Source organism: Callionymus lyra, chromosome 14 (assembly GCF_982586985.1).
Source record: "Callionymus lyra chromosome 14, fCalLyr1.hap1.1, whole genome shotgun sequence".
Lineage (NCBI taxonomy): Eukaryota > Metazoa > Chordata > Actinopteri > Syngnathiformes > Callionymidae > Callionymus > Callionymus lyra.
The window spans coordinates 20,803,877-20,830,215 of NC_141831.1; the positions used below are offsets into that span (position 1 = coordinate 20,803,877).

General features: G+C 38.5%; 2 protein-coding genes across 7 annotated transcripts in view; both read left to right on the plus strand.

Moving 5' to 3' along the window:
* Positions 1-13,277, plus strand: part of fnip1 (folliculin interacting protein 1) — a 32,723-nt gene extending 19,446 nt beyond the window's left edge. For all 3 annotated transcript variants that reach the window (XM_087807778.1, XM_087807779.1, XM_087807780.1), the window contains 9 exons: positions 179-380; positions 1,421-1,506; positions 5,015-5,161; positions 6,909-7,078; positions 8,514-9,927; positions 10,583-10,748; positions 10,819-11,019; positions 11,084-11,199; positions 12,303-13,277. In XM_087807778.1, the coding sequence (XP_087663904.1) occupies positions 179-380; positions 1,421-1,506; positions 5,015-5,161; positions 6,909-7,078; positions 8,514-9,927; positions 10,583-10,748; positions 10,819-11,019; positions 11,084-11,199; positions 12,303-12,381 (2,581 nt within the window). In that variant the 3' untranslated portion in view covers positions 12,382-13,277. The remainder of the gene's footprint in view (positions 1-178; positions 381-1,420; positions 1,507-5,014; positions 5,162-6,908; positions 7,079-8,513; positions 9,928-10,582; positions 10,749-10,818; positions 11,020-11,083; positions 11,200-12,302) is intronic.
* Positions 13,278-13,829: 552 nt separating this feature from the next.
* rapgef6 (Rap guanine nucleotide exchange factor (GEF) 6) overlaps positions 13,830-26,339 on the plus strand; it is a 109,440-nt gene continuing 96,930 nt past the window's right edge. For all 4 annotated transcript variants that reach the window (XM_087807782.1, XM_087807784.1, XM_087807783.1 and 1 more), the window contains exon 1: positions 13,830-14,245. In XM_087807782.1, the coding sequence (XP_087663908.1) occupies positions 14,171-14,245 (75 nt within the window). In that variant the 5' untranslated portion in view covers positions 13,830-14,170. The remainder of the gene's footprint in view (positions 14,246-26,339) is intronic.

Here is a 26,339-nt window from a genome sequence, read left to right on the forward strand (position 1 = left end):
ACACACACACACACACACACACACACTCGCTCACACACTGCTGTGACTGATGCCGCTGTAAAGCAGCTGTCGCGTCTCAAATACTACGAACAAACATGCTAACGAGACGGATAAAATATTTTGAAGTGGCTGAGACTGAATCCTACATTGTTTGACGTCCCTCCTCTGTGGTCTTCAGGTCTGTGGAGGAGAGTTTCAACATGTCGGACGAGAGCGGGGCCCCCAGCCTCGGGTCGGGGCGCAAGAAGAAGATCGCCATCGGGGTCATCTTCATGCTTTCGCCCAATCCTGAGGAGAACGACCGCTTCCAGGATTTCTTTTTCTCCCACTTCCCGCTTTTCGAAAGCCACATGAACAAACTGAAAAGTGCCATCGAGCAGGTGAGTCAAAACACACTTTACACAAAAATACCAACGACTTTTGTGTCTATTAATAAATGTATATTTTTAGTTTTTTAATTATAATATACATTTATATTATAATTTAAATTAATTTGCAATTTAATCAAACCTTTTGCTATTTTTGGTTTTTATATATATATTATTTTTCGTGGGTAAATAATTAGTGATCTACAATTGGAAAATAAAAAAAAAGAAATATAATAAAACTTAAAATATTATGTAAATGTAGTGTCTTTTATTTAATGATATTTTACACTTGAAATACAAAGTTAACCTTCTTGTAAAAAAAATGTTTTGAATTGTATTTGAGACAATAAATAATCCTTTTTTCCCATAAAATATATTTATTAGAATATTTATTTCTGTTCTCCGTTTGTCTCACTCCCTCTCTGTGAACTCATCACTCCATTATGTTATAATTGTCACTGTGAAAATCCGATTCCTGAATCTATAAATCATAGAACCCTGCAGTGTTCTTAACTGCTTGAAAAACCCATGTCTCTTATGCTTTTGCATCGTCTGTTCCACCATACCTTCACTCTTTTCTTCAACCCTACATGTCTGTCCAATGTACTTAAGCATCAAACGCTGGTTTAAATAGAAAATACCACGTCTGCTCATTTCTAAATAAATTAAATCTTCATTCTTTTGCGCCTCCTGTCATACCATTTCTTTGTTTTTATCATGTTTTAAATAATATAATACTTATAATATATATAATATAATAATAGAAATTTTAATTGCAAAAATAATCGCTTTTTATGTTTAATGTTGCGACGGTCATTTGAAAAAAACAATATAAATCAATCCAAATAAAAACCAAAAAACATTATACAAAGCCTCTAAAAACATTATGTCCAACTGTATTTTTAACAATCGTATCCCTCTGATGGATTGAGGTGTTAAACCAGTCGTGGTGAGTGTCGTGGTATCGGATGCTGTTGGCCGCCGTCGAGTTTGTTCATTACATCGTGCGTTTGTCCGGCTGCCAAATATCTGACACTTCTTTAACTCCGAAGGCCATGAAGATGAGTCGCCGGTCAACGGATGCCAGCCAAAGGGTTCTAGCGTACAACAGGATGGTGGACGGACTCAATGAGTTCAGGTGAGGTTTTAATATTTCCACATTTAAGTCCACTCTGTCGTGAAACCTGCCCGTCAGGCCTATTTTAACATTGTTTCGACAATAGTTTAAATCCATATCAACAATATTCAACTCTCTACATCTGGTTAAGTATCTGCTGCTGGAGGTGAAGCGAGGGCTCGTGACAGGATTATGTTACAGATGAGTACAGCGATGAATACTTGATGAACAGTCGCAGGTTAGGATGATACTGATGCTAATCCTGTAGCTTTGGAGTCAAAGTCCTGTAGCGTTTCAGTTTGTCCCTTCATACCAGTCTTCATGGTTTTTTGGTGGTCTTTTTTTATTTCCTCAAAAATGGCAATTATTTTTTATTTAACCTGATTAAACTATGCTTTTTATTCATATTATATTAGTAATATATTGTATTTATTTACATTCTCAATAGATGGCTTAATGCTAGAGGTTTTTCATCTTCATTTTTGTTGATTTAACTTAAAATTCACTCTTTTTTTAATGTCTTTAAACATGGATCTGTCACAGAACGTATTAATCAAACCATAAGTCGCCTAAATTAAAATAAATGTTAAAAATGACTAAATTATTACAATGAAGTGAATGTACTTTTTACATTTTCAATTATAATTAAAGCTATAGATAAAGCCAGTACATAAAATATTTTATTATCCACACAGGTTTAAAAAATATATATATATTTTTTTTTTTTGTCAAAATCATTCCATTAATTTTAAAATGTTCAAAAGAAAAACACATTTTTTAAAATTATTTAATAAAAATAAAAATAATAATAATACAATGGAAAATTCATAATTGCACTTGAAATAAACAAAAAGAAAACTAAACAAAGACATGACAATAAAAAAACAAACAAAGTATAAATAAAACAAAAAAAATGTAATGAATATGTTGTGTAAACTAATGCAAAAAATGCAGCAAACAGGATTATGTTTTGGACTTTTTAAATCATTATAAAAATATATATATATATATATATATATATATATATATATATATATACACGCACTACCATTACATAAATGTTAATCTATAACAGAAAAAGTAAAATTATAAATAAGAAAAAATGTTTGTGCAAGTGAATTAATTAATTAAAATGCTTGTGTTTTACTTACTGTAGTTGCCATTTTCCGTACAAGGTCTCTTGTACAGAAGTATTTCTTCCAAGTATTGCCATGTAATATAAGTTTCCATGTAAACACTTGATCCGTCTATTCACAAAGCCAGCTGTGTGTCACTCCACCCACATGTGACCTTTAAAGAAATGCGGAGAAAATGTTTGACATATTTTATAAGCATTGATTGAAGATGATTTCTGGAATCCATCACGTTGTTTCCGTCGAATCTTGACTCTGAAGTCGTTGACGTACTTGTCGGAGTCGTTGAAAGTCGCTCCGAGCTTGTAGTGTGGCTTTATTTTGGTCTCTTGGCCACTCGCACTCTCTCTGGCACTCCTGCGCTCGAGGTTACCCCCTTCAGCGCTGAAGTCATATGCCTGCTGGCAGCCGGACCCTGCAACCTAAAACGTCCAGAGTGGCAACCCAATCCGACGCAGACACCGACCATGAGTAAATAACATCCAACCGCCCTGGACAAACAACATAACTCACCCGGCGCTCTCCCCTCTGGACCGCAGCAGCTAATTATAAGTGATGCGGTGGAACATTTCAGAATGAGTGAGGAGGATGATCCGGCCAAGATCTGCTGACTGTGCATTGTACCTAAAACATCACACGTTTCTGTTTGTGTGCAACATTGTGTCCATGAAGAAGTCAAAGATGTTGTTGTAGGTCAACTTAAAAAACAAACAAATTGATTTAAAAAAGGATAAAAAGGATGCAGTTCCATGCAAATAAATAAAATGGATTAAATATACATTTCAGGAGTAATACATAAGTAAGTAAGTAATTTGTATTTATATAGTGCTTTTCCAGACCAGGGTCACAAAGCACTTAAACAATCAAAACAATACTCACTAAAATATATAAATTAAAATACAACAATAAACTGCCAATATAAAATAAAATGTATATATTAATACAAGGTTAAAATAGAATTACAATTAATTATGCTATTATTTCAGAATAAAATGAGTAAATAGAATTAATTCATATTAAAAACACATAAGTTAGTTTAAATATATTGTAAATAAGAACAGGATAAAAAGAAAAACATGATAGATTATAATAAATAAACTAATTTTTTCTCAACATGCTCAATGTTAAATATATATTTTTCTTGAAAAGAATAATAGTTAGGTACTGGAAATGAAAGTTTTGTTAAGTTAAAATAAGTAAATGAAAAAAATATGAATTAATATTGGATATATATATATATAACTTGAAAATATGGCAAACAATATCAAACTAATAATTGTATATAATCTTTTATAAATAGTTTAAAAAAAAATTGAGTTTAATTTCTCCAGAAAAATCAAATTTGGCTGATGTTATCTGACCTCATTTTACATGTTATTTATTGTGCACCAAGATGTCCCATAATGCACTGCAACAAGCTCTCCTCACAGCCATTAGGGCCAGAGGTGAATTCTCTGAAGAGCATTTTCTGAAAAGAATAAGCCCTGAAGCAGCTGGAGTCGACTTTCACGAGTGACGACTGAAGATTCTCGGCATTCCTCAGACGGCCTGAGATTCCCGCTGCCCTCCGGGTCAAGCGTTGGCCCGGCGCCGAGACGCACTCACTCACACGTCCCGTTTGTTTTGGAAACTCCGCAGCTGGGATTCTACTTGAGCCCAAACACAGATAAAAGTTGTCGGCTTCTCCGTGTTGAAATGTTTGGACAAGACCCGTGCAAAGTGAAGCTTGGGGGGGGGCCTTGTGTGACCCCTGAACTGTATTTACCTCATGAATCCAGAGTTGAACCATGAAATTGATGATGTCAGCATGTTTTTGATTTCAATGTCAGTTTATGAACACGTTTGTTTTTCTTTCCTATTGTGTTCTCCTGCGTTTCTTTCTACACAACTATTTATCTGAGGACGTTTATCAGTGATATCCGAATACAAATCATAAAACATTTAATTAGAAAAATGTGTTTTTGAATGATTGAAAAAGGATAATAAAACTGATTAAAAAAATTACCAATATTTGACCAACGATTTTCAACCTTTTAATAAAGACATTTTTGATTTATTTAATAATAAAAAAATCAACCTTTAGATATATAAATAATTAAATTAAATGATCCAATAAAAACAAATTCAACCTTTGGATATAGCAATGATTTAAATAAAAATGATTTCAACCTTTCAATATAGAAATAATTGACTTTAATTATTTTATCAAAAATATATATTAAATCAATAGAAATTCAACCATTCAATATTCTGATGACACTGATATACTCCCATAACGATCTCATTGGAATCTTCAGTTTTTATGTGCCAGTATTGTGATATTTAATGGCCCACGTCTAACTTTGAGACAAAACGCTTTCTGTTCTCCCTGACATTTGGTTCCTCCTCATCCTCAGGATGATCATCTGCGACCTCTACAGCATGCCTCGCGTGGCCGAGCCCGTCTGGCTGACCATGATGTCCGGGGCGTCGGAGAAGAACCAGCTGTGCAGCCTCTTCATGAGGGAGCTCTCACTTCTGATGGAGCAGGCCTCCAAAAATCAGTTGAGTGACACGGGGAAAAAAAAATGAAACTTCCTGGTAACATTTCAACACAAGGACACTGTTCACACACGAGTGACTCTCCCACTATTTGTCTCCCTTTTCACTCGCATACACTGTCTGATTATGGGCGCCTCCTGTTGGCTGGTTTGTCTCTGGACACAAGCGGGAATTCTCTTTCCAACACTGCGTATTGTTGCTGCTACACAAGTCGTAAAAGCCTCATGAATTGGTAGAAAGATCTTTTGTTGAACCCGGGCGACCTCATTTGACCTGGTCAACCAACTTAAACTTGTGCTGGAGCTAAACTAGGGCAAATATAACTGATCACAAGTATATATATTTATATATATATATAATGTATATATATATTTGTGTATATAAATTACATTAATGTAAAAAAAACTAGAGAATCACTGCCGATGATAATGACAGCAGGGGGCACTCGCATTCCAAAACCAACTTAATTAAGAAAGTTAAACATTTCTCTCAATTGTGTGACAGATTCTTCAAAATACTCCTGGATCCATATGGTAAACATTCCCTCCTGAAACATTTGACTGAAACCAACATTTTTGCTAAAGCGATGCACATAAAATCTTTGTCGGAAGTACAAATACAAATGTAGTTTATCTTTATTTTTATTATTTGTCTTCTATAGAAGCTAATATACTCTGGAGCGACTTATGTGTGAAATTATTAACACATTATTACCAGTTACACTAAACCGCAAGAGGGCGCTCTAGGCCTGTGTTGATAATTTCGACGTAGAAGAGGAAGCGCCGTATCTTCTACCTCCGGAGTTAGCGGAGTTGTTTAAAAGTGACACCGAGGATGAAGATTTCATTGGATTTTAGTTATTTGGAGTTACACGGATGGTTTAGTAAACTTCTTAGTATGTTATTTATGCTATAGTTATCTGAATAACTCTTAATGTTATGTTAACATACCAGGCACATTCTCAGTTATGTGATTTAACGTAAGCATACCGTACAATTATTCAGCCTGTTGTTGCCTCTATTGTATTTTTATTTTAAATTGCCTTTCAAGATGACATGTCTGTATGTATGGTGTTGGATTTCATCAAATAAATTTCCCCCCAAAATGCTTTTTTTGTATGGCTGGTGCGACTTGTACTCCGGAGCAACTTATGGTCCGGAAAATACGGTAGTTAACCTTTACTTACTTACAAACTAGTTTAGGTACAGATTTCCACCATTTCTCAGGGGAGATTTAAAAAAGTAAAATGATCCAAGGAGACTTTTAGGTATCAAATGGACTCTATAGTGACACAAAACAAGTAGCTCTTTTTGTACTGTACTCGCTAAGGCATTCATCGTCTCGGTCTCCATGGTAACCGAAGAATTCCAAGCTCCCCAGTCACAGCCGTTGAGTCACACGGCATGTGATGAGGCTGACCAACGATGACGGGGTCGGGTCATGAGACAGGAAGGGAAGTCGGTGCTTGTGGCCGCCACCAGGAAGTGAATCATGCTCAGTGAATGTGTGTGAAAGTAGAACTGGAGCGAACGGCTCGGGTTTTCTGTGGTGGTTCCACGACTCGTGAGGTCTCCAGTTACTGAACAGTCGTGACATATTAAAGCCTTTTATACCAAGACGGATGTGAGGGAAGGTCAAATGTAATAAATGTATGTGAAGAGGAAAGTGCAGACACGGTGACGTCAGAAGTTAAAACCAATTAAAAATGTGTTTCTCAAGACTTGGTTTGCTCTGTGTCGCCCCCTCCAGGTTCCTCCCTGCGTTACTCACAGCCATCCTGACCAATCACCTGGCCTGGGTGCCCACCGTCATGCCCAACGGACAACCCCCGATCAAGATTTTCCTGGAGAAACACTCGTCCCAGAGCGTCGACATGCTGGCCAAGACGCACCCTTACAACCCACTCTGGGCACAACTGGGTGAGAATCTAAACATTTGATGATGAACTTGTGAGTTCACTCACCTGACGCACACGTGTTAGCCGCACCCTTCTTCCTCTTCATTTACCATTCATCAGTTCTGAGATGTTGTTACTCTGCAAACGTAGGTTCATCACATGACACACTTTTGGTTGACACATGCTAAAATACACAAACCTGACAACTGTATCCGTGTGTCTACTTACGAGCCATCATGTGACTCCATATTTAAACAAACTCTTTGGCTCCAACATTTACTCAATCTTTCTTTGATCCATATTCCTCTATCTCTAGCTGAAGTATCTCGAATCTGGCGTCAAATTCCACAAATCGATTCCATATTAAATATTACATTTTTAAACACGGACAATGCTGCCCCCATGTGACTGAAACATAAAACTGCATTTACAATGTCTAACATCAGGTTTTTCATTTTCTTTTGGCTTAAAAGGTGGTTGTTTGAAAAATAGAAACGGGTTTTGAATAATGAATAACTGGAATGAAACGCTGTCTATTTTATACAAAACGAACAAAAAAACAACTGCCTTTTTAATTAAGTTTTTTTAGTTTACTCGATTTAATTTAAGATATACTGTGATGCAGCAGAATATATCGTTTGGTTAAGAAAAGATATGTTAATTCAAAAATTCTATTCGATTTGACTTAATTGTTTGACTGCCGTTAATTATTAAACCTCTTCTTTAACAACACAACATGCATTATATTAACTATATAATTCATTATTTCTGTACAATTTCAGAAAATACTTACGTCGTATTTTAACTAGAATATGGAAGAGGTGAAAAGCGACCTTTTATAATCAGTTTTTAAAAAATATATTTTTATATTTATTTTTTAATTTCTAAAGTGATATATATATATATAAATGTAGTAAACCATATTAATTTAGGTAATTAACGTCCATATTAATTTCAATGAAATAAAAAGTCTTACAAAGAAATAAAATAACAATTGGAATTAAATGATTAGAGATAATGTTATAAGTCAGTCGTATGTAATAAATTCAATTCAATCTATCACAAAATTTCAATTAAACAAAATTAATTAAAATGTAAATCACACTTTTTTTTATTATAGATAAATATGGCTTTTACTTTTCATTTAACTGTGAAAAATAAACGGATAGAAATAGAGATTAAATAAAATGCATAGGACCAGGAAATTACTAACACAGGGCCACATTTTGCCCCAGAGCCGCACTTTTTCCATGGGTTAGAGACTAAAAATATATTTTAAAAGTTTAATTAAAAATGTTAAAATAATAAATGTATGGGATGGATGCCAAAATATTATATTACTTTTAAACCAAAAAGGTTGCGAATGTGTTTAAACTGTAGAAAATGAATATGTAATTTCCTTTTTAAGCTAAAAGTTGGAGTAAAGTCTTCTAAAGTTTGCTTTCTCATGTGTGCAGGGGACCTCTACGGGGCCATCGGCTCGCCGGTGCGCCTGTCCAGGACGGTGGTGGTGGGCCGGCGACAGGAGCTGGTCCAAAGACTCCTCTACGTCCTGACCTACTTCATCCGGTGTTCCGAGCTGCTGGAGACTCACCTGCTGGACAGCGCTGAGGACGAGGCCATCGTCATGCCCGGCTCTCTGATCACCACGTCTCTGAGGAAGGGGGAGGTCGAGGAGTCCGACTACGTGCTGGTCACGGTCCACAACCCCGGCAGAGATTATCTGTCGCAGAGCGCTCGCCGGGCAGAGACCGACGACAGCAGCTACCCCTCGGACACAAGCCTGCAGAGCAGCACCTACACGGACACCGAGATGGATCACAAGGAGGAGGAAGAGGAAGAAGAAGAAGAGGAGGAGGAGGTGGAGGAAGATGAGGAGGAGGAAGAAGAAGAAGAGGACAGCAGTGAAAGTCAAGGATCTAGAAGTAGTGTTCTTCAGAGAGGAGAAATCAGGACGGCCGAGGAGCTCCATAGACTAGAAACTGTCCTCCATGTTGGCTCTCCCTCTGAGGATTGTCCAGAGTCCGACAACACCCAGACGAGTCCAACGGTGCCAACCGAGTCTCCAGAAGACGCGTCCGAAGAGTCGGCTAGCAAACCGCTCAAGGTTCTTCCCCCTCGACCACTGGGAGTCAGCCTGGAGAAGAAACCTCCAGACAAGAGCCAGGTGGGGACGGCGCCGGTGCCGGTCTCGTCGGGCAGCTCCATGTCCGGGCCCATGTCGCTGACGCTGGAGGAGGGGCACGAGGAGCCGGCCTCCCGAGTCACCTTTCTCATCGGGGACTCCATGTCTCCGGAGTCCGACCCGGAGAGCCGGCGGAGGAAAGTGGACGAGGAGTTCAAGAAGCACAAGAGGCATCTGCTGAGTCAGCAGAGAGGCGAGTCCACGAGCAGGAGCTGCGACCAAAGCAAAGCGACCAAGGCGGCTCCGGCGCTCACCAGGGTGTCCAGCAAGATGCCTCAGTGGAGCCCCAACTGTTTGGACTTGAGCGACTGTGACGAGGACTCTTCCACGGACACGCCGACGACGGACAAAAAATCCAAACTTCTGGATCCGTCGGGGGTCTTGCAGGTTTGTGACTCCCGGACTCGAGGTCATCAGGGCTTCTGTTTAGGGGCCGAGTCGGGGCTCGGCAGAAAGGGGACTTTAGAGAGGAGGTGCAGGTGCGGGTCGACGGACTCCACCGACGCCTGCTGCCCCGAGCAGACCAAGGGTCCGGGTCTGGACGGGACCGGGACAGCGGACCAAAAGTGCAAGACGATGCTGGACATCGAGATTCCACGGAACGAGAGCTCGGACAGCGCTCTGGGGGACAGCGAGAGCGAGGAGACGGAGGACTGGCAGGAAGAGGTGCAGGTTCCATTCCTAGGGTGAGTAGACGGCGTTACGATATACAAAGACTTAAATAACATAATAGAGGTGCAACAACATTAGATCACACTTGAAACTTATTTTATTGATTTCAAACAAAAAATACACATATTTTTGTAGCTTTAAGTTCAAAGTCTCCATCATCAATAAAGAATTGAATACACAAAGATTATCATTATTTTAAATACTCTAATAAGGAATTATTTCTGACTTAAATTAAGAATAATTTTATTAACGCATCCTACATTTATAACGAGACTGATGTGAGGGAAGGTCAAATGTAATAAATGCATATATATGTGAAGAGGAAAGTGCAGACATGGTGACGTCGGAGGAAAAACCGAAGTTAAAACCAATTAAAAATCGTGTTTTTCAAGACTTGGTTTGCTCTGTGTTGCCCCCTCCAGGTTCCTGTCTAATTTTATGACGTATTTACATATCTTTGCTAATGAGTTAAGTAGACAATTAAACAAATTAAATTTACTTTTTAAATTATTTATTTTTAATGTTAACAACTGTGATACTAAATTCAAATGAATGTTTGGATTGTAAAAACCAGATGTGCTTTAATGAGTAGAGGAGCAACTCATTTTATAGTTGTTGATAAAACTGGGGTTAAGTTTCTATTCGCTGCTAAATAAATCTGTCCTTCAGGTCAAAGTTGGTTGAAAACTACTCCAAACCAAGCATCGCTAACTTCGGCCGATCGCTGTTCGGCGGCTACTGTCCCACGTACGTCCCCGACTTCGTGCTCCAAGGGGTGCCGAGCGACGAGAAGCTTCGCCAGACTCTCATGACGGAGCTCTCTCATGCCGTTCAGGTAAGTCAGAGGGCAAAGATGACGGTTCAGTCACATGACCACGGAGGTTTTAAAAACGGCGTCTCTGCAGCACCCGGTGCTGGACGAGCCGATCGCCGAGGCCGTCTGCATTATCGCAGACACGGACAAGTGGACGGTGCAGGTGGCCAGCAGCCAGAGGCGAGGCACGGACGCCAACAAGCTCGGGAAGGAGGTCCTGGTGTCCAACATAGTGTCCAGTTTACTACAGTCCACGCACCAGCTCTACAAACTCAACCTCTCCCCCTACTTTGTATGTCTTTAATAAACCGCCGTGTGAAGTTTCTCTCTTTTGCTCACAAGCGTTCTCTCTCCAGTGTATAATGCACCTGGAGGACCGGCTGCAGGAGATCTACTTCAAGAGCAAAATGCTGGCCGAGTACCTAAAGGGCCAGACCAGAGTCCACGTGAAGGAACTGGGGATGGTCTTAGGGTGAGTCCTTAATCTTAAATGTGCGCCTAGAACATTCAACCTCTACCTGAGAGCTGAGAATCACGGTCATATAGCAGCGTGTTTTTACACAGATCTGGCGATATGATCACAATACATTGGGAACAATAATGTAGTAACAAGGATATATTTGTAGTATTATTTCTTGACTCTGCTGTTGAAGAATTTACAGGCCACATGACGCTTACATTTGTTTTGAAACGAAAATATGTCCAAACATCAGCAGCTTTAAAAGCTGCTGTAGTCGACTGTATCCTCTAGTCCTCAGTCATCACCCGGATCTCGTGGGATTTCATTTTTCCTTGGACTGCCGTGGCGCTGCCATCCAGCGGCCACAAGTTTAATTGCAACACAAAAATGAACAAACACCGTAAATATTGTACAATAAAATTGTAAAAAAAAGAAGATATTACATTTTTTCATTTTGTGAGCAAGTATTAAACGTGATAACATAATGAAACATAATTTTAGAGATTATTATTATGTTATTTTTTAACAGCATACGCTCGTATAACTGTCTTTATGGTATCAACCAGCACAACATTATTACTTAAATGATTAATAATATTAAAAATAATAATTCATTTAATTTATAAGGCGTCTTTCAGTGCGATTAAACTGAGATTTCCAATTATCAAATTTGCAGGTGTAGTGATGAGTTCACTGAGGGGGAGTGAGACCAAGGAACAGAACGGTGTTTGTAGAGTGATTATTGAGTTGGAAAATGAGTCAGAAGTGGTTTATGTTTGTAAAAAGGCTAGTTTGTTTAGTGTAAATATAATCACAAGACGGTTTCAAGTCCCACCACAGCAGCTAAACAACTCTTGCCTGACAAAAAAAAAACAGAAGAATAAAAGTCAAAGGAGTTTGGCTCCAACTTTCCTCCCAATCAGGCCTATTTGCATTGCTGGCAGTGAGCGTGAAGGCCAAGAGATTTCCTTCCGCGCTCACGCCAGAATGTATCCGAGTTTAAGCCGGGATGAGTCAAAGATTCATGTCTTTTTCCAGTCACTCGCTTCTGTCCGTGTTTGTGTTTTTTCCTCATGTTGTTGATTCTTTTTTTCACGGAATCTCTTCCTTCGCAGGATCGAGTCCAGCGACCTTCCCTTGCTGGCTGCAGTGGCCAGTACCCATTCTCCGTACGTGGCCCAGATTCTACTGTGACCCCCGGAGGTTCCGGAAACAGCCGTCCGTCCATCTTCCGCAGCGACACGATCGGAATCAATTCAATAGTTTATGGACCGGAGCCACAAAACTGCTGCTGCTTCTGAGTTTCGACCACAAGAGGGAGCTAAAGACCAGAGCCTCGAAGTCAAATTTGAATCTTTTTTGTTGACAAAAAAGCCAAAGAGTACATTTTAAAAAGTCAAAAATATTTAGATAAAGCTCACAAAAATAATTTAATAATGTCGTCCTGTACAATCATCGGTGATGGGTCTCTCTTCTGTCTCATCTTGAAGCTTAAATTAAATACTTTAAAAGGGCAAAACTCATTTTATTTATAAATTATTTAAATAAAAGTATTGTTTTGGTTTAGAGAAACCACATATTTATTCAGTAAAAGGTAAAAAACGTTTTAATTTGACCTCCGAAAAGGGAAGATTATTATTTGGGTTTGATTTCAACAGGTTAAATGTAACTTTTTATACTTTTTATTTCTCGGGCTCGCACTGTGACTCGAGGCTCTCACTGTATCAGTGCTCGCCGGTGGCCTTCAGGTACCAGGTGTGCTGCTGCATGCTGGCTTACATTCAACGGAAGCAGCTGAATCCAAACCCAAGTCTTAATGGAAAACAGCATGAGTCCAGTTTCTCCTGGCGATTATCCACGCCAACTTCTACTGCTCATCACTTTTTTCTACAACCTCGCGTCTTTTTCTTTTTAAAAAAAACTTTGTATCCGCTCGTCTCCTCTTTTATTATTCAGCTCTTCGTGTCTAAGCTTCTCATTTTTTCAATGTATTTGTACAGGACGTCTCTTGAAAAAAAGAATGGTTGTTTATTTTTCTTCCCAATTTTATGGGAATATTGTGCAATAAAGAGGCCAATTTGAAAAAAAAATGTTGTCGCTGAATGGATCGCTGATGAGTCACGGATGGGATATCTGAGCTACCATTTATTTATTTAATAATAAAAAAAGAGAAAAAAAGCATGAATGAAAGTTGAGCAATAAAAATTTGGGATGAACTTCCAGCTGAACCTCGCCCCGCCCCGTAGAAGCTACCAGGAATCGTACAGCGTTATACAATACATGTAGGAGTGTCTCGCTTAAATGTGTTTTTTTTTTACTTTTATTTCGCTAAAATAACGTATTTTCAGAGAGAAATACTAGTTAATATTAGAAAGTGAATACATGCAAGTGTTGAATTCACGTACTAATTCAAAAGCTCCCTTTTTTTCTTTTTTTTTTAATCTGGCGATTCATTTCCAAAACGTTTCATATTTATGAACTATCTACTAACTATCATACTGAAGTATGTTTTGAATTATAATGGTAGTTAAAAATAAAAACAAAATTCAAAATCTGTGCCCGGAGATTCCACGGGAAGAAGTTTTTTTTACGACAGTACGTAAACGCAGCGTCCTCCCAGCGCAGACAGATGTCGTCGAGCACAGACTGGAGGGAAGAAGGAGGCTCCGAGTCTCTGCTCTCTCGCTCCTTTTTTCACAAAAATGTGCAGGATTCCTGACGCTAGCTCCGGCAGATAACCACATTTTTCTCCCCCTCCTACATTTAGTTTCTCCCTCCCGGGACGAACTAAAAAAGGTTTCAGAAGCCGAAGAAACTTTCTCCCTTTTTTTTTCCTCCGCGTCCGCGGTGAAGGCGCTCCATCCATGCCAGCGAGGACGCGACTCGCGGGGGATGATGTGAGTTCGTGTCTGCGGCGGCAGAGAAGAAGAAGAAGAAGAAGCGAAGCCTCTTCCCGCGACTCCACGGATCTAAAGCTAAAGTTATGAAAATGACCGGAGCGATGGAAACTTCTTTCAAGCTGGCTTTGAAGAAACCGCCCTCGCTGCGGACCGCAGAGGTAAACAAAACCATCGTGTCTGAAGTTAGCATCGATTACCTTCTCTTGCTAATATGTCAACTTTTTTGACTGAAATACTGAATTATGTTGAATGTATTTGAGGCGAAAAGGTCACGACGTCTTCCTCGTCTAGTGTCACGCTGACTATAGTCTCAGTTCTCCTAAGAAGGTTAAAAAGAAGAAACAAAACTAGCTTACTATTTTAAACTGTGCAAAAACGGTCTTTCCTTTAACAAAACTCCTTCTATGAGTGTATTGTATATGGAAAATAAATGGACTCTTCAAATATATAAAACACTTTTAGAGTTGTCACTTTTTACACTAGTTTGGTTATCTTATATAAATCCATTTAAGTCCAATATGTGTACACTTTATATTCAATGTTATAATATATTTAATTTCCATCCTACCTTTTATTCGAAAATAATTGAATGGATTATCCAGGAATCTAACTGAGGATTTGTTATTTTAGTTTTTGCTTAGTTTGCAGTTTTTCCCTCTTCCTTCATTGTGGCTTTTCTGTTCTTCTTTCTTTCTTTTGTGGCACAGCGAGTCATCCACCTTTAAAAGTCTTCATCGTCCTTCATTTTATTGTTCTCATCACCACATGCATGAGCTTTTTTGGTTTTCTTGTTTCTTACCAAGATAACTGGGTTTTTATAAATATAATAAAACAATCTGATTTTCTGAAATGGTTTTCAAGGTTGTTTCTGGGGGCAGGACCTTCAATACTATCTTCCCATGTGACCCTTTTGTTGTTTAATCTGATAGTGATTATTTTTCTTTGTCCGATGAAGTTTTGACTCTAAGAAAAGTATCATATCTACATGTATTGTGCCATATTTTTATAGCGTGAAGTGGTATTCTTACAGTCTCGACGTTTCTTTTACAATAAAACACGGCAACATATTTAAAAATTGAAACCGAAATGGAAATCTAAAATATTCTTGTGATAAATTTACGAATTATATTTGGGCTTATTTTGCTAAATTTGTCTCTTAAACTCTTTGTCCATTCTATTAACTTTCGGTTAAAATCTCAGTTTCATCATCTGTGACGCCACACAACTGCCTTAACTGTTGTATAAAGCTTCCCTTTTCACTATCTATGTCATCCGCAAACATCACGGTCCTCCGCACTCAAAAAGCAGATCTAAAAGTACTTCTTTGTTGTGGGTAGTGTAGTTGGAGAGAACTGGGTGAACAAGCCTTATGGGGTACTAATGCTCTTTTAATTGTGTTGCCTCAAATGAGCGACGCACAACTCGTACACTTTTTGAAACCGTAATTATTTTAGAAAAGACATTCTTGGTGTTTCACGTCGGCATTATTTCAGTTAACGTCGTGATCTTGATGGATCTATGTTTTACGTTTACATTTTTTTCAGTTACTGTTGTCTTCAGCTTCAGAGAAAACGTGTGCGTTGATAATTAATTGCAATGATTTATGGATGTAAAATGTAAAAACTCTTTCCGTGACTTCGTAACACCACATCTTCACATAAAAAACCTCCTGGATGATCTGAATGTTTCCATGAGGGATGAGCAGCAAATCTGTTAAATCTCAAAACTTTTTTTCTTTAATTTCTCCGATTTCTTCTTCTTCATCTTCCTCCAAAGTCTTTCATTCCTTTATGCTGCTTATCAACAAGTGAATTTGTGGCGTCTCTTCCTGCGAAATGGTCCCGGAAGGTGTTTGTTTGGATTGAAAGGAACCAGTTAAATTGAATTGTCGCGGCTGCAGTCTTTTTCCTCCTACACACACACTCACAGTCACAGTCACACACACTCACACACACACACACACACACCAAGCTGTGGAAACACAGCTGGCTTGTCACTGCTGTAGTTACTGTCGCTCCCCCAAAAATAGCTCTCGCCGTCCGCCCCTGCTTTTTCAAAGCTCTGTCAGATCAGAATACAAACGTAGAAAGTCGTGCAGCGGCGTGAAGGGGAGGAGGGAGAGTGACAGAACCTGGTAGAAAAAGACTCTTTCACGTTTCATAGTGGAGATGTGTTCCTGTAGGAATGAAACGCATCTACAAATGAACGACCCGGTCAATGAGATAAAGTGGATTCAGATACTTTAAATCAAAGCTTACCTTCTATAGCACTGATAGCCCTCCATTAGTTCTGCCATGGATGTTCAAAAGTCGTTCTTTCTCTGTCTCAAAACTATTTCTGGTCTTGCTGAATGAAGGATAAAGTTTTACGGGTATATTTGGAAGATACTAGTGCAGTTTTCTGAAAACACTTGGTTAATGGACTTGGTCTTGGGTCGTGTCTGACTCCAATATTCATATATACAACTTTATTCAACTTCTTAACACAAGTTATTCTGTATAAATTGTTCTCTGTCTTGGTTTTGGTCTTAATCTGAGAAAAGTCTTTGTCTTGACTCGGTCTGTCGTGGAGTTGTTCTTGGCCGTGTCTTAATCCCTTGACTTCTAGTCTAGAAGATACACAAGCATTGGGTTTCTTACATTTGGTTATTATTCGTCTCATGTATGTAGAGCAGCTGTTCCATGTAGATCTAACTGTGGTTGAGTCACATGGCGTTGAATTGTATTTGAAACCACCGAAACTAGACTCTCAATATAAAATAAAGCGGAGCCGTCACTTTGAATCCACTTCGACACAACACACATGTCCACTGTTACTAAAGTGAAAACTACAAATACACAACTTTTGGAAATTAAAAAAAACACTTTAATTCATGATTGTGACAGAGAAACAAAATCAAGCACCATTCTTTTGATGAGTGATATCAAGGAGTATTGGCAGAGGTAAAGATGGTAAAAGAAGGGGTTTCAAATGGACTAGTCCGTAGTAAAAAGGAAGTACTTTACTTGCCATATTCTCTTGAGGACCTCCACATGCTCCCCTGTGTAAAAAGGGTGGTACAAAACACAAGTTCTTTAGTATGGAGCGGCAGCTGGAGACTGACGTCGAAAAGAGGCTTAATTCTTTCTTGTCTATTCAATTCTCTCTCCCGTGTTACGTAAGCGTGTCGCACACATGCGTGTACTGTACACACACTCCTGTCCTGCGAACCCACATGCGTGCCCGGAGAAACATCAACAAAAGCTCAAGTCGTGTCGGTGGGAGAGTTTAAAGGGAAACAGAGCAGCGAGTGTGGCGGGTCAGACGGGGAGAGTTTCCTCCACGGGTTCCGTGTGTGGAAAATGGGTGAATAAACACACCCTTCCTCTGACCCGGGCGTTGAAAGGTCTCCTTGTGGAGCACAGGAGGTGTCGGCAGCAGGGCGACCCATGAGAAATGAATGAAAGTGATGTGCCTTTTGTGTCACCACCCAGTTCATGAGTTAATGAACATTTAACACTGTCTTATTTAATAACAATCGACAGCTTTTGACCTCATTTTAAATCACACTTGGAACCTTTAGAACATTCGATCAAAGTTTTAATTGTTAGAACTTTTTATTTATTATTTTGTATTATATATCATATATCCTATATGAACAATTAGAAATCATAATAGTATAAAGGCAGTACCTAAGAAATGTAAGTACCAAAACCTTTATGATCAAGCCTTTGAAAAATAAACAAGTTCATGACTAAATCAAAAATATTCAACCGTCCACCCTTTTCTTAACTTGGTTATTCAAATCATGCAATGGTTAAAAATGTACATAATGATATGATCATTTTACGTGTAAAAACGAATCATGATTTATGTCTGTTTTAGATTTTACGTACCACCACCAGAATGCTAAACTTCATCTTGCTATTACAAAGACAATGTTTCTTTAAGTCACAGACCGCAGATGACGTCACTCAAGCCCTTGCAGAAGCCAAGGTCTCAAGCAACTAGTTCCAACATTATTTCATTTAGTTACAAAGTCTATTTTTTTTTTTAAATTATTTTCCCATATTTAAAAAAAAACATTTATTTAAAATGAATACTGAATGGTATACTAGCTAGCTTGACTCTTGGATATTAGCGCTAGCTAGTTATTATATCTACTACCCCGTAACATTGTATTTTTTATGTTTTGAAGTTGATAATCTGAATTCTGTAAATCTCCAATGAAATAACATAATTTCTATTATCAAATTAAGGACATTATAAGAAAGAATGCAAAAATATGAATGCTATAAATAAGAAAATGACATGCATTACGTCACAAAACGAGGAATCCATCTGACTAATGAACAATGACACCTGGGTCACAATAGAGAGAGAATAATAAAGGGGAATGTATACCTGAAGTAAGAAAATATTTTTGCCGGGCAGATGCGTCTAAAGATGCGTCTAAAGATGCGTCTAAAGATGCGTCTAAAGATGCGTCTAAAGATGCGTCTAAAGATGCGTCCGGCGTGAAACTATCTTTCACAGAACGGCGCTGCTGGTTCTCCTTTAAATCCCCCAAATCCCAATCAGATGTGAGCACAAGTGGATGTTTCTCCATAGAATAACTAGGCTGGGTCAGCCCCGAGGGAAGACATATGATACTTTTGTTTTTATTTGACAAGTAAAACATACCCAGGCTTAGTTTAAAACAAACGTTTCACATGTATAATCATGACTTTGACTTTCTCAAAGTCTTTCCAGACTTTAGGTTGGTTTTAGTCGCATCCATTCAAGAGGGTGAAAAATGACAGTTGTCTGGATCTTTATTATTATTTTGTCGTTGTGTTTGTTTGTGTGTTAATATCTTCTGTTCGGTTGCCAAAAGATGAATATTTTAGCATTGTATTCAGATGTTTCAATTATGAAATGTATGAACAAAAACTGGATTTTTAATTTCACAATAATCTGATCCGAACGTGACGCCCATAAGTGTCATTAAGACGTTTTCTTTTTTAAGCCGGTGATCCTAAATTAAAAGACCGTCTGGGTAACTACAGAGTCTAAATTGTGGTTCACAGCCTTAATGACACTGTAATCCACAGTTTACTTAAATTACCAGCTTGTCGGAGCGACAGAGCTCTTCCTGTTGCCAGCCCTCCTGGCTCCGTGTCGGCTTCTGTTTCCCTTATTCTCACCGCTGACCACAACAACAGCAGAGGCTTCTGCTCCCCGTAGGTTTGTGTTTGAATGTAAACACGTCAGCTTTTCCCGTGTGTGTGTTTGTTTGCGCGTACATGCGTGTACAGGCAGCGCTTCTGGCGAGTGTGTGCAAGAGAGAGGGGGGGGTTTAGATTAGCATTCCGTACGGGGCGGCGGGCGTGAACAGGCAGATATCGTCGTTCTGTGACTTGTTGTGTTCGCAGGGAATGCACACGCCGAGGCCACAGGTGGACCCATGAGTCAGAGTTAGATGTGTTCGACTTCCAGGGAATTAAGAAACACGCAAGAGGAAATAAATGATTTGAGTCATCGTGGCATATTCATCTTGATCTGTGGGTGATTCTATTTCACCAATATTTCACCAACGGCAATTTTAAATATTGACATGTTTACTCATCATAGTGTTGCCTCATTTTTTTTTTCTTGTAGGTACAAGGTCATGATCACCAGAGTTTAAAAAGGACTTTATGATGATAAGAATTATAAAATGATCTCTGATAGTATAGTCTCATAATACAACTTGGAATGAGTTAATAAAATACTTAAATAACTTAAAATACTCAAATAAAAAGGAAATCAATGAAACTTGGTGGAAGATCGCAGCAAAATAAATAATAAGAAAATCTGTCATGTGATGACGCTTTCATAAATATAATAAATTAATATATATATATATATATATATATATATACAGTATATATATATATGTGTGTGTGTGTGTTTCAAGAAAAAAATGGATGACATTTAAATGTTATTCACAAATGGAAAGAAAAAGCTTCTTACAATAGTTAAAATATATTGAAAAATATATACAAACATCAGTTGAAAGTAGGATATAATTTTAACGGTTAAAACTTATTAAACGCAAAGAGTCTGCATTTTTGGTGTCATACTTTCTTACCAGAAATATAAAAAAACACATCGTTTACATATGTGGTTTTTACATTACGGTTAAATGAACAGCAATAGTTAATTGTTGATGATAAATCTGGCGGTGAATCCACACATTCAACAGGGGTCGCCTCTTCTGTATGTAGCTGTCGCGCTCAAACGTAAACAAACAAGCGGCCTTCATAAGAAAACCTGTTGTAGTAGAGTTCTTATTAGAGCCGTTTTACAACCTTGCAAAACTGGTCTGGAATGTGTGTCGAAAAGGGAAAGCGGCGAGCAAACACTTCCAGCAGTGTGTCTGTGCCCGACTGCTGTGCTTCAAGCAGGTTCATGGTGAAATTTAAAAGTCAGATTTTCCAAGGATTTCCCCGAAAGTTTTTGTTTTGTCTCGGCCAGTCGCTGTATTATGGGTCATGAGGAATATGTGTCCTTTGGGTTTTATTCAATAGCCGTGTCAAAGTGGCATCTTTGAAAAGGTGCCAGACGTTCAAGAATGAATGCAAAATTAGAAAAACTTTTCTTCTAAAGTGACTTTTCTAAAATACAAAACTAAACTAAAGATGAACAAAAGTTTTGTTTTAAGGGAAAAAAAAAACAATTAAACCGCAATGAAGAACCAAAATCTCTAATTTTGGTATGATTACTTGCTACTAGGGCTGCACGATATTGGAAATATGTGCGATATTGGTGTCTTGAAGTGCGATATCGATATTAATGCGATACTTTTTCTTTCACCTAAAAATGTGTCCGACTGTACGCAGGTGCGAGTACTGTAGGGGAGGTCCAGGGATTTAGAGAAGGAAAACGATGCGATATTTCGTTTATGTACGTCGCTTCTGTGCCGATGATCGGAGAAAAATGTCACTTATAACGCTCAATTTCGCGGGACTTGCATCGGTTTCCTGCGAAACTAAGCAACATCACCAAATCAATAATCAATCCCAATTCCTTGTGCACGCACACATAACAGTTTATAAATGATCTGACGCTAACAACTTGGCTAACTAGCATACGGCGAAGACGGACAGGTTTACACTTGTTTTGAAGTTCTGCGATCTTATAAAAACGCTGAAAAACAACTGAGACGAGATGTATAGTACTTACAATATGTTGCTTTAGCAAAAGGGGTTGAAAGAGATGAGCTGCTGACTGATTCCGTCTATATACTGAGCCAAGTCAGCGTGCCTGCATGAAGCGTCGCCATAGCAACCGAGCATAGCAAGCTGCACCACACAGCTCACAAACAGACGAGACATTGACAACAACAAGACATAGAAGTACAAATTGACAACTTACAGAACGTGACACTGATTGGTCAAAGTGCGCATTTAAGAAATGCTTGATTTATTCAATAAAAAATGATAAATTATCGCACATGTTTTTGATATACATGTGCCAATATCGCGATATCTATATTTATTCGGTCCCAGTGGTTTTCCATTCCCCTAATTGACTTGATAATATTATTGGATGTTGGTTTGAAAGCCAATTCTCATCAAATCGTACTTTATATAGTTTTGTATGTACCAGACCAGACCAAAATACCAGACCAGTAATTTTAGAAAATTCAAGTAGAATGTGTTCTAAAAGATGATTAAAATCCATTTCCTGATCATTTAAACACACCCCTTAATATTCAAAATATAATGTTTCTCAAAATACACCTGATTGTTGTTCCTCCTCAGGTTTCAGCTAAACTAGCTCGATCACTTTGCTACACACAACGTACTCCTTCCTCTTTTTGCATTTTTCACATTCATGTTTCTTGAAGAGGTTTTCTCATTCGCTTGGTGCGGCAGTAAAATATGTTCCCGGTGTCAGGAGGGTGGAGTGCAGGCAACATGTAGGTTCCACAACATCCTGCCCTGTAAATTCCTCGGAGAATGTTGCTGCTGTTGACGGTGGCAGCGGTGAGCGCTGTAGCCAAGCAGCGTGAATCACCGAGGGACCGGCTCTTTCTTCACTGTTTGTTTTGGTACAGAAAAGCCAAGTCTGTGTCCATTTTTTTTAACCTTTGTAACTTTGCTCATTGCCCATTTGTTGCACAAAAAAGTATTCAATTAGTATTAAAGTATATGGTAAAATATGGTCTGTTTATGAAGGTCTTTGGGTTAAAAGCAGCCCAAGCAGTCATAACACAAGTGTCAAAATGTACGGCAAAAGTCAAAACCTCTAAAATATATGAGAGCTAGAGATTTAAACCACATTTGAAATCCTTTTTTTTTTTGGAAATTGATAGTGATAAGGCGTGTAAGAAAAATATAGACTTATCTATATCTTCCTCTCTCTGCACTTGATGAATCTACTGACTCCTTCAAGAAACATCTTAAGACACTTTTATATTGTGAAGGCGTTTCCTTGATTTTCTGAGACTCCTGTGTTTTTCTCAGTGTTATCTTGACCTTTTAGCATATATTTTATGGAGTATTGTTTTGATTGTTTAAGCACTTTGTGACCCTGGTCTGGAAAAGCGCTCTATACATTTAAATTACTTACTTACACTTGGATATCAAGATTGTTTTTTTTCACGATACTGTATTGATATATTTTTTTAATTAAGATTCAGATATTCAAGAATTTGTTCATTTTTGTTCAATTTTCGTTCACTCGAGGAACAGTGAAATACTGCAAGATCCCACTGATGACTGAGGATGAGAGGATACAGTCGGCTAGATAAATTTTTGTCTGTTCTGTTAGAAATTTATTATTTGGTTCACCTCATTAGCCCCTATAGTCCTGAACAGTCTAGTGTGAAAAATGAAATGTATTAAATCTTTTAGGCAATAACGCTCAAGCTAGCATTTATGCATGTCTTCACTGATGCTTGGCGACAACTCCAGCTATTATCCAGTCAGAACTGAGTTACTGCTGTGAACTATTGCTTCTCTGGGGTTTTTCTCTCACAAAGAAAACTTTTTCTCTCTTCAAGCTTTTGAGACTTTTAAAACTTTTTTCCTCTGAAATCTTGTTCGTTCCTGCACCACATCTTCATTGGAGCGTTTCTAACCAGAAAGCTTTTTCTTTTATTAGCTCGGAGGCGTTGATGTTCAGTGGATGATCTGATGGTTGACAAGATAGTACTCATGGCGACTAATTACTAGTCATCAGTAGCGAAACCAGGATTGTACGAAAGCGAAAAAATGTCACGAATGCATGATATGAAGTCGGCTATGAAATCTGAAGCATTCGGAGTCGTCACATCTCATCCACTTCAGGTTGAGCGGCTTCCATTCAGCCAGAGTGAGTCTGGATCACTGACAGAAGCAGCGTTTCTTTTTCTGTTTTTTTCAAGAGAGAGGACTGGTGTTTGGCAGGTCCTACCGTGGAAACACTGAGTCACTGTCGAAGGGACAGCTCAACCCGGGAGCTGACTTGTCCCAAACACTTTCCTGCTCAAGAGCTCAGATGTCGGCCGTTTGGACAGACAAGAAAGTGAAGAAGTCTTACTGTTGGCAGCGACGATTTAACCCTTTAGTGACCCTTGTTTGACACGCACACTTCAAGTCACTGTAACTCCGCCAAGGTTTTTTCCTGTCTAGGAAGTTCACACATCATCTGTAAATTGTGCACACATGTCTCACATGTAATCATAGTAAAGACCAGACTCGCCAATACAAGCATAAAAATATACCCATGCTTTTCAGTACGATCACTCCCGAAAGATCGGTGTCCCCCCGTGTTGCGTTGGTTTACTCCAGGCACTCCGGTTTCCTCCCACAGCACAAAAACATACGGTGGTTGATTGAGAACTTGGAGAAATTGTCCGTAGGTATGAGTGTGTGAGTGAATGGATGTCTGTCTTTGTGTGCCCTGAGACAGACTGGTGTCCTGTCCAGGGTGTCCCCTGCCTTTTGCCCAATGAAACTGGGATAGGCTCCAGTCTCCCTGTGACCCCGATAAGGGATAAAGCGGTAGAAGCTGCGGGCTAGCAGCTAGTCGTCAGTTAACTTGTTGGAGAATGACTGTTGAATAAAGTCGGCATATACATCAAGCTTATTAACATCTATTACAACATCCAAAATCATTGTTAATGTTGGTGTTAGCAGCTAAAAACAAGCAAAAAATTATTACTGTCATCTTTCCTCCGGAGGTGTCCACGCGGCTTACATTAGACCCTCTCCTCCTTCACGAAATGTTAGATGCTTCCACAGGCTGGATCTCTGTTAGTTGTTCACCATTGTACTGTTGATGTTACTTATGGTGATATCAAGGCAGACTCTCATCTCTGCTGCTGCTTGCATGTCAAGTTCTACTGGATAGACAGAGAAGTAAGCAGAAGCGAAAATAAAAGTTAAAAAAATATCGTCATCACGATTGTTCAACTCTTTGTGGCAGCACTTTATGTAATTGTAGTCCAAGTGCGAGTTGCTGTCTGTGACGGTTTCACCTCTTCAGAGACTTTTACTGAAACACTTAAAGAAAATAAATCAAGTATATATAATGGATTCACAGTCTTTGGTCGCCAACCTTTTTTGGACCTCACACTGGTTTAATATCAGTATTATTTTTCTCAGACAATTTTCTCAACTTTTTAGGAGGACAGTTCTTTCTTTCTTCAAAATAAATGCCTCCTAAGGAAGTTGTAATCAACACAATAGAAATTAAATAAAAGTACTGTTTGCTGCCTGGTATTAAATGCCTTGTTGACCAATACCTGGACCACTGACTCGGCTCGGTTTGCTTTGTTTGCTGCCTGACCTTCTAACAATTCCAATGCCCAATTCCACTTTTGACTCTATTTGATTATAGTTTTTGTTGAAAACAAAGCCCTCTGTTGGAATAAGCTTCTGTAAGTTGTGCACACTTCCTGTTGTCACAACATTTACCAGCACAGACCCACTCATGTCATGATTCAGTCTCATCCTTCGCTGACATTTCCTTTACGCTGCTTCAATCATCTACTTCTTTTGGTGCTCCGTCATACTCCACATCGCTAGTTTGCTTGTTCAGTCAACCGCTTTGCTGACAGGTTGTGAGAGGAATGCCGAGCGCTGGAATGCTGGGAATTTGACAGCTGGATTGCCGGAACTTCCAGTTTGTGTCGCCAACATCATTGCCATGTATAAACACAATAGGAACAATAGTCTTCTGCGGTACACTGTGGAGCATGTGGCCGTCTATTCAAGATGATGACCACATTCCCAGAAAGGACTATTTTAAAGTCAAATACATAACTCGGATAAACCCTTCCTTCCTTGCAAACATGATTTCACTTTTTTATTTATTTTTATTCCATACAGCTTCGAATCAGCTACTTTAAGCAACACAGAAAACCAAACAAGATTTAACAATATAGAGGAATATTAAACTGTTCCTATAAAACTATATTTAATCATAAATAATGCTCAATATATACAACAAAAGAAAAAAACAATTTTGGCTTGTACTTGGATCTTCTCTAGATGCCTCACCATATGTTTAGAATCTTGTTCTGGGTACAGATGAAAGGTCCGAGAGCTCCAAGCTGTAGGTGGAACGAAACCAAATCTGATAACTAAAGACTATAAAGCTATTTAAAAGCCAATAAAAGAGTTTAAATTAAAGCCAAACACAGTATTTAATGAGGGTCAAGCTACTCTTCTTGGAAGCCCTCAATGTAGTTAATGTTAGTTTATTATGGAGAAAATAAATCGTTCGCTTTGCTCTATTGTTTTTTTGTTGTTATTCAAGGCGAATATTGACTTTTATATGAAGTCAGTCGTATTGTAAATGTCAAAGACATGGTGGTGAATAATGAATATACACAATCAAATCTACTCTAAAGAGGTTTACTTCTTCACTGCCTTTTATCAATTCATTTATTTTTCTGATGAACTAAAATCTGATTTATTTTCATTTGACAGACTTGAGGTTCTGATTTAATTCTTTAAAAATGTAGTCCCTAAATATTTTAGATTTTCCTTTCCACATTTCAAAAGTCAAAAAAATCAACACAACTGTCCATTATGGAAAAGTATTATCTGAAGCCCAGTTTGAAATTACACTGTTCAAGCAGTTGATGGAAGAGAAAAGTTTCATTGTACTTGGTACAGCTTTAAAGCAACAATATGTATTCACAATTCAATATGTATGTACATTTCAACTTGTATTATTATACATTTTTTCCTGTGTTGATTGGTTCAGATTTGAGAAGTCATGGCTCATATTTCTATCTTTTACTAAAGTGATTCT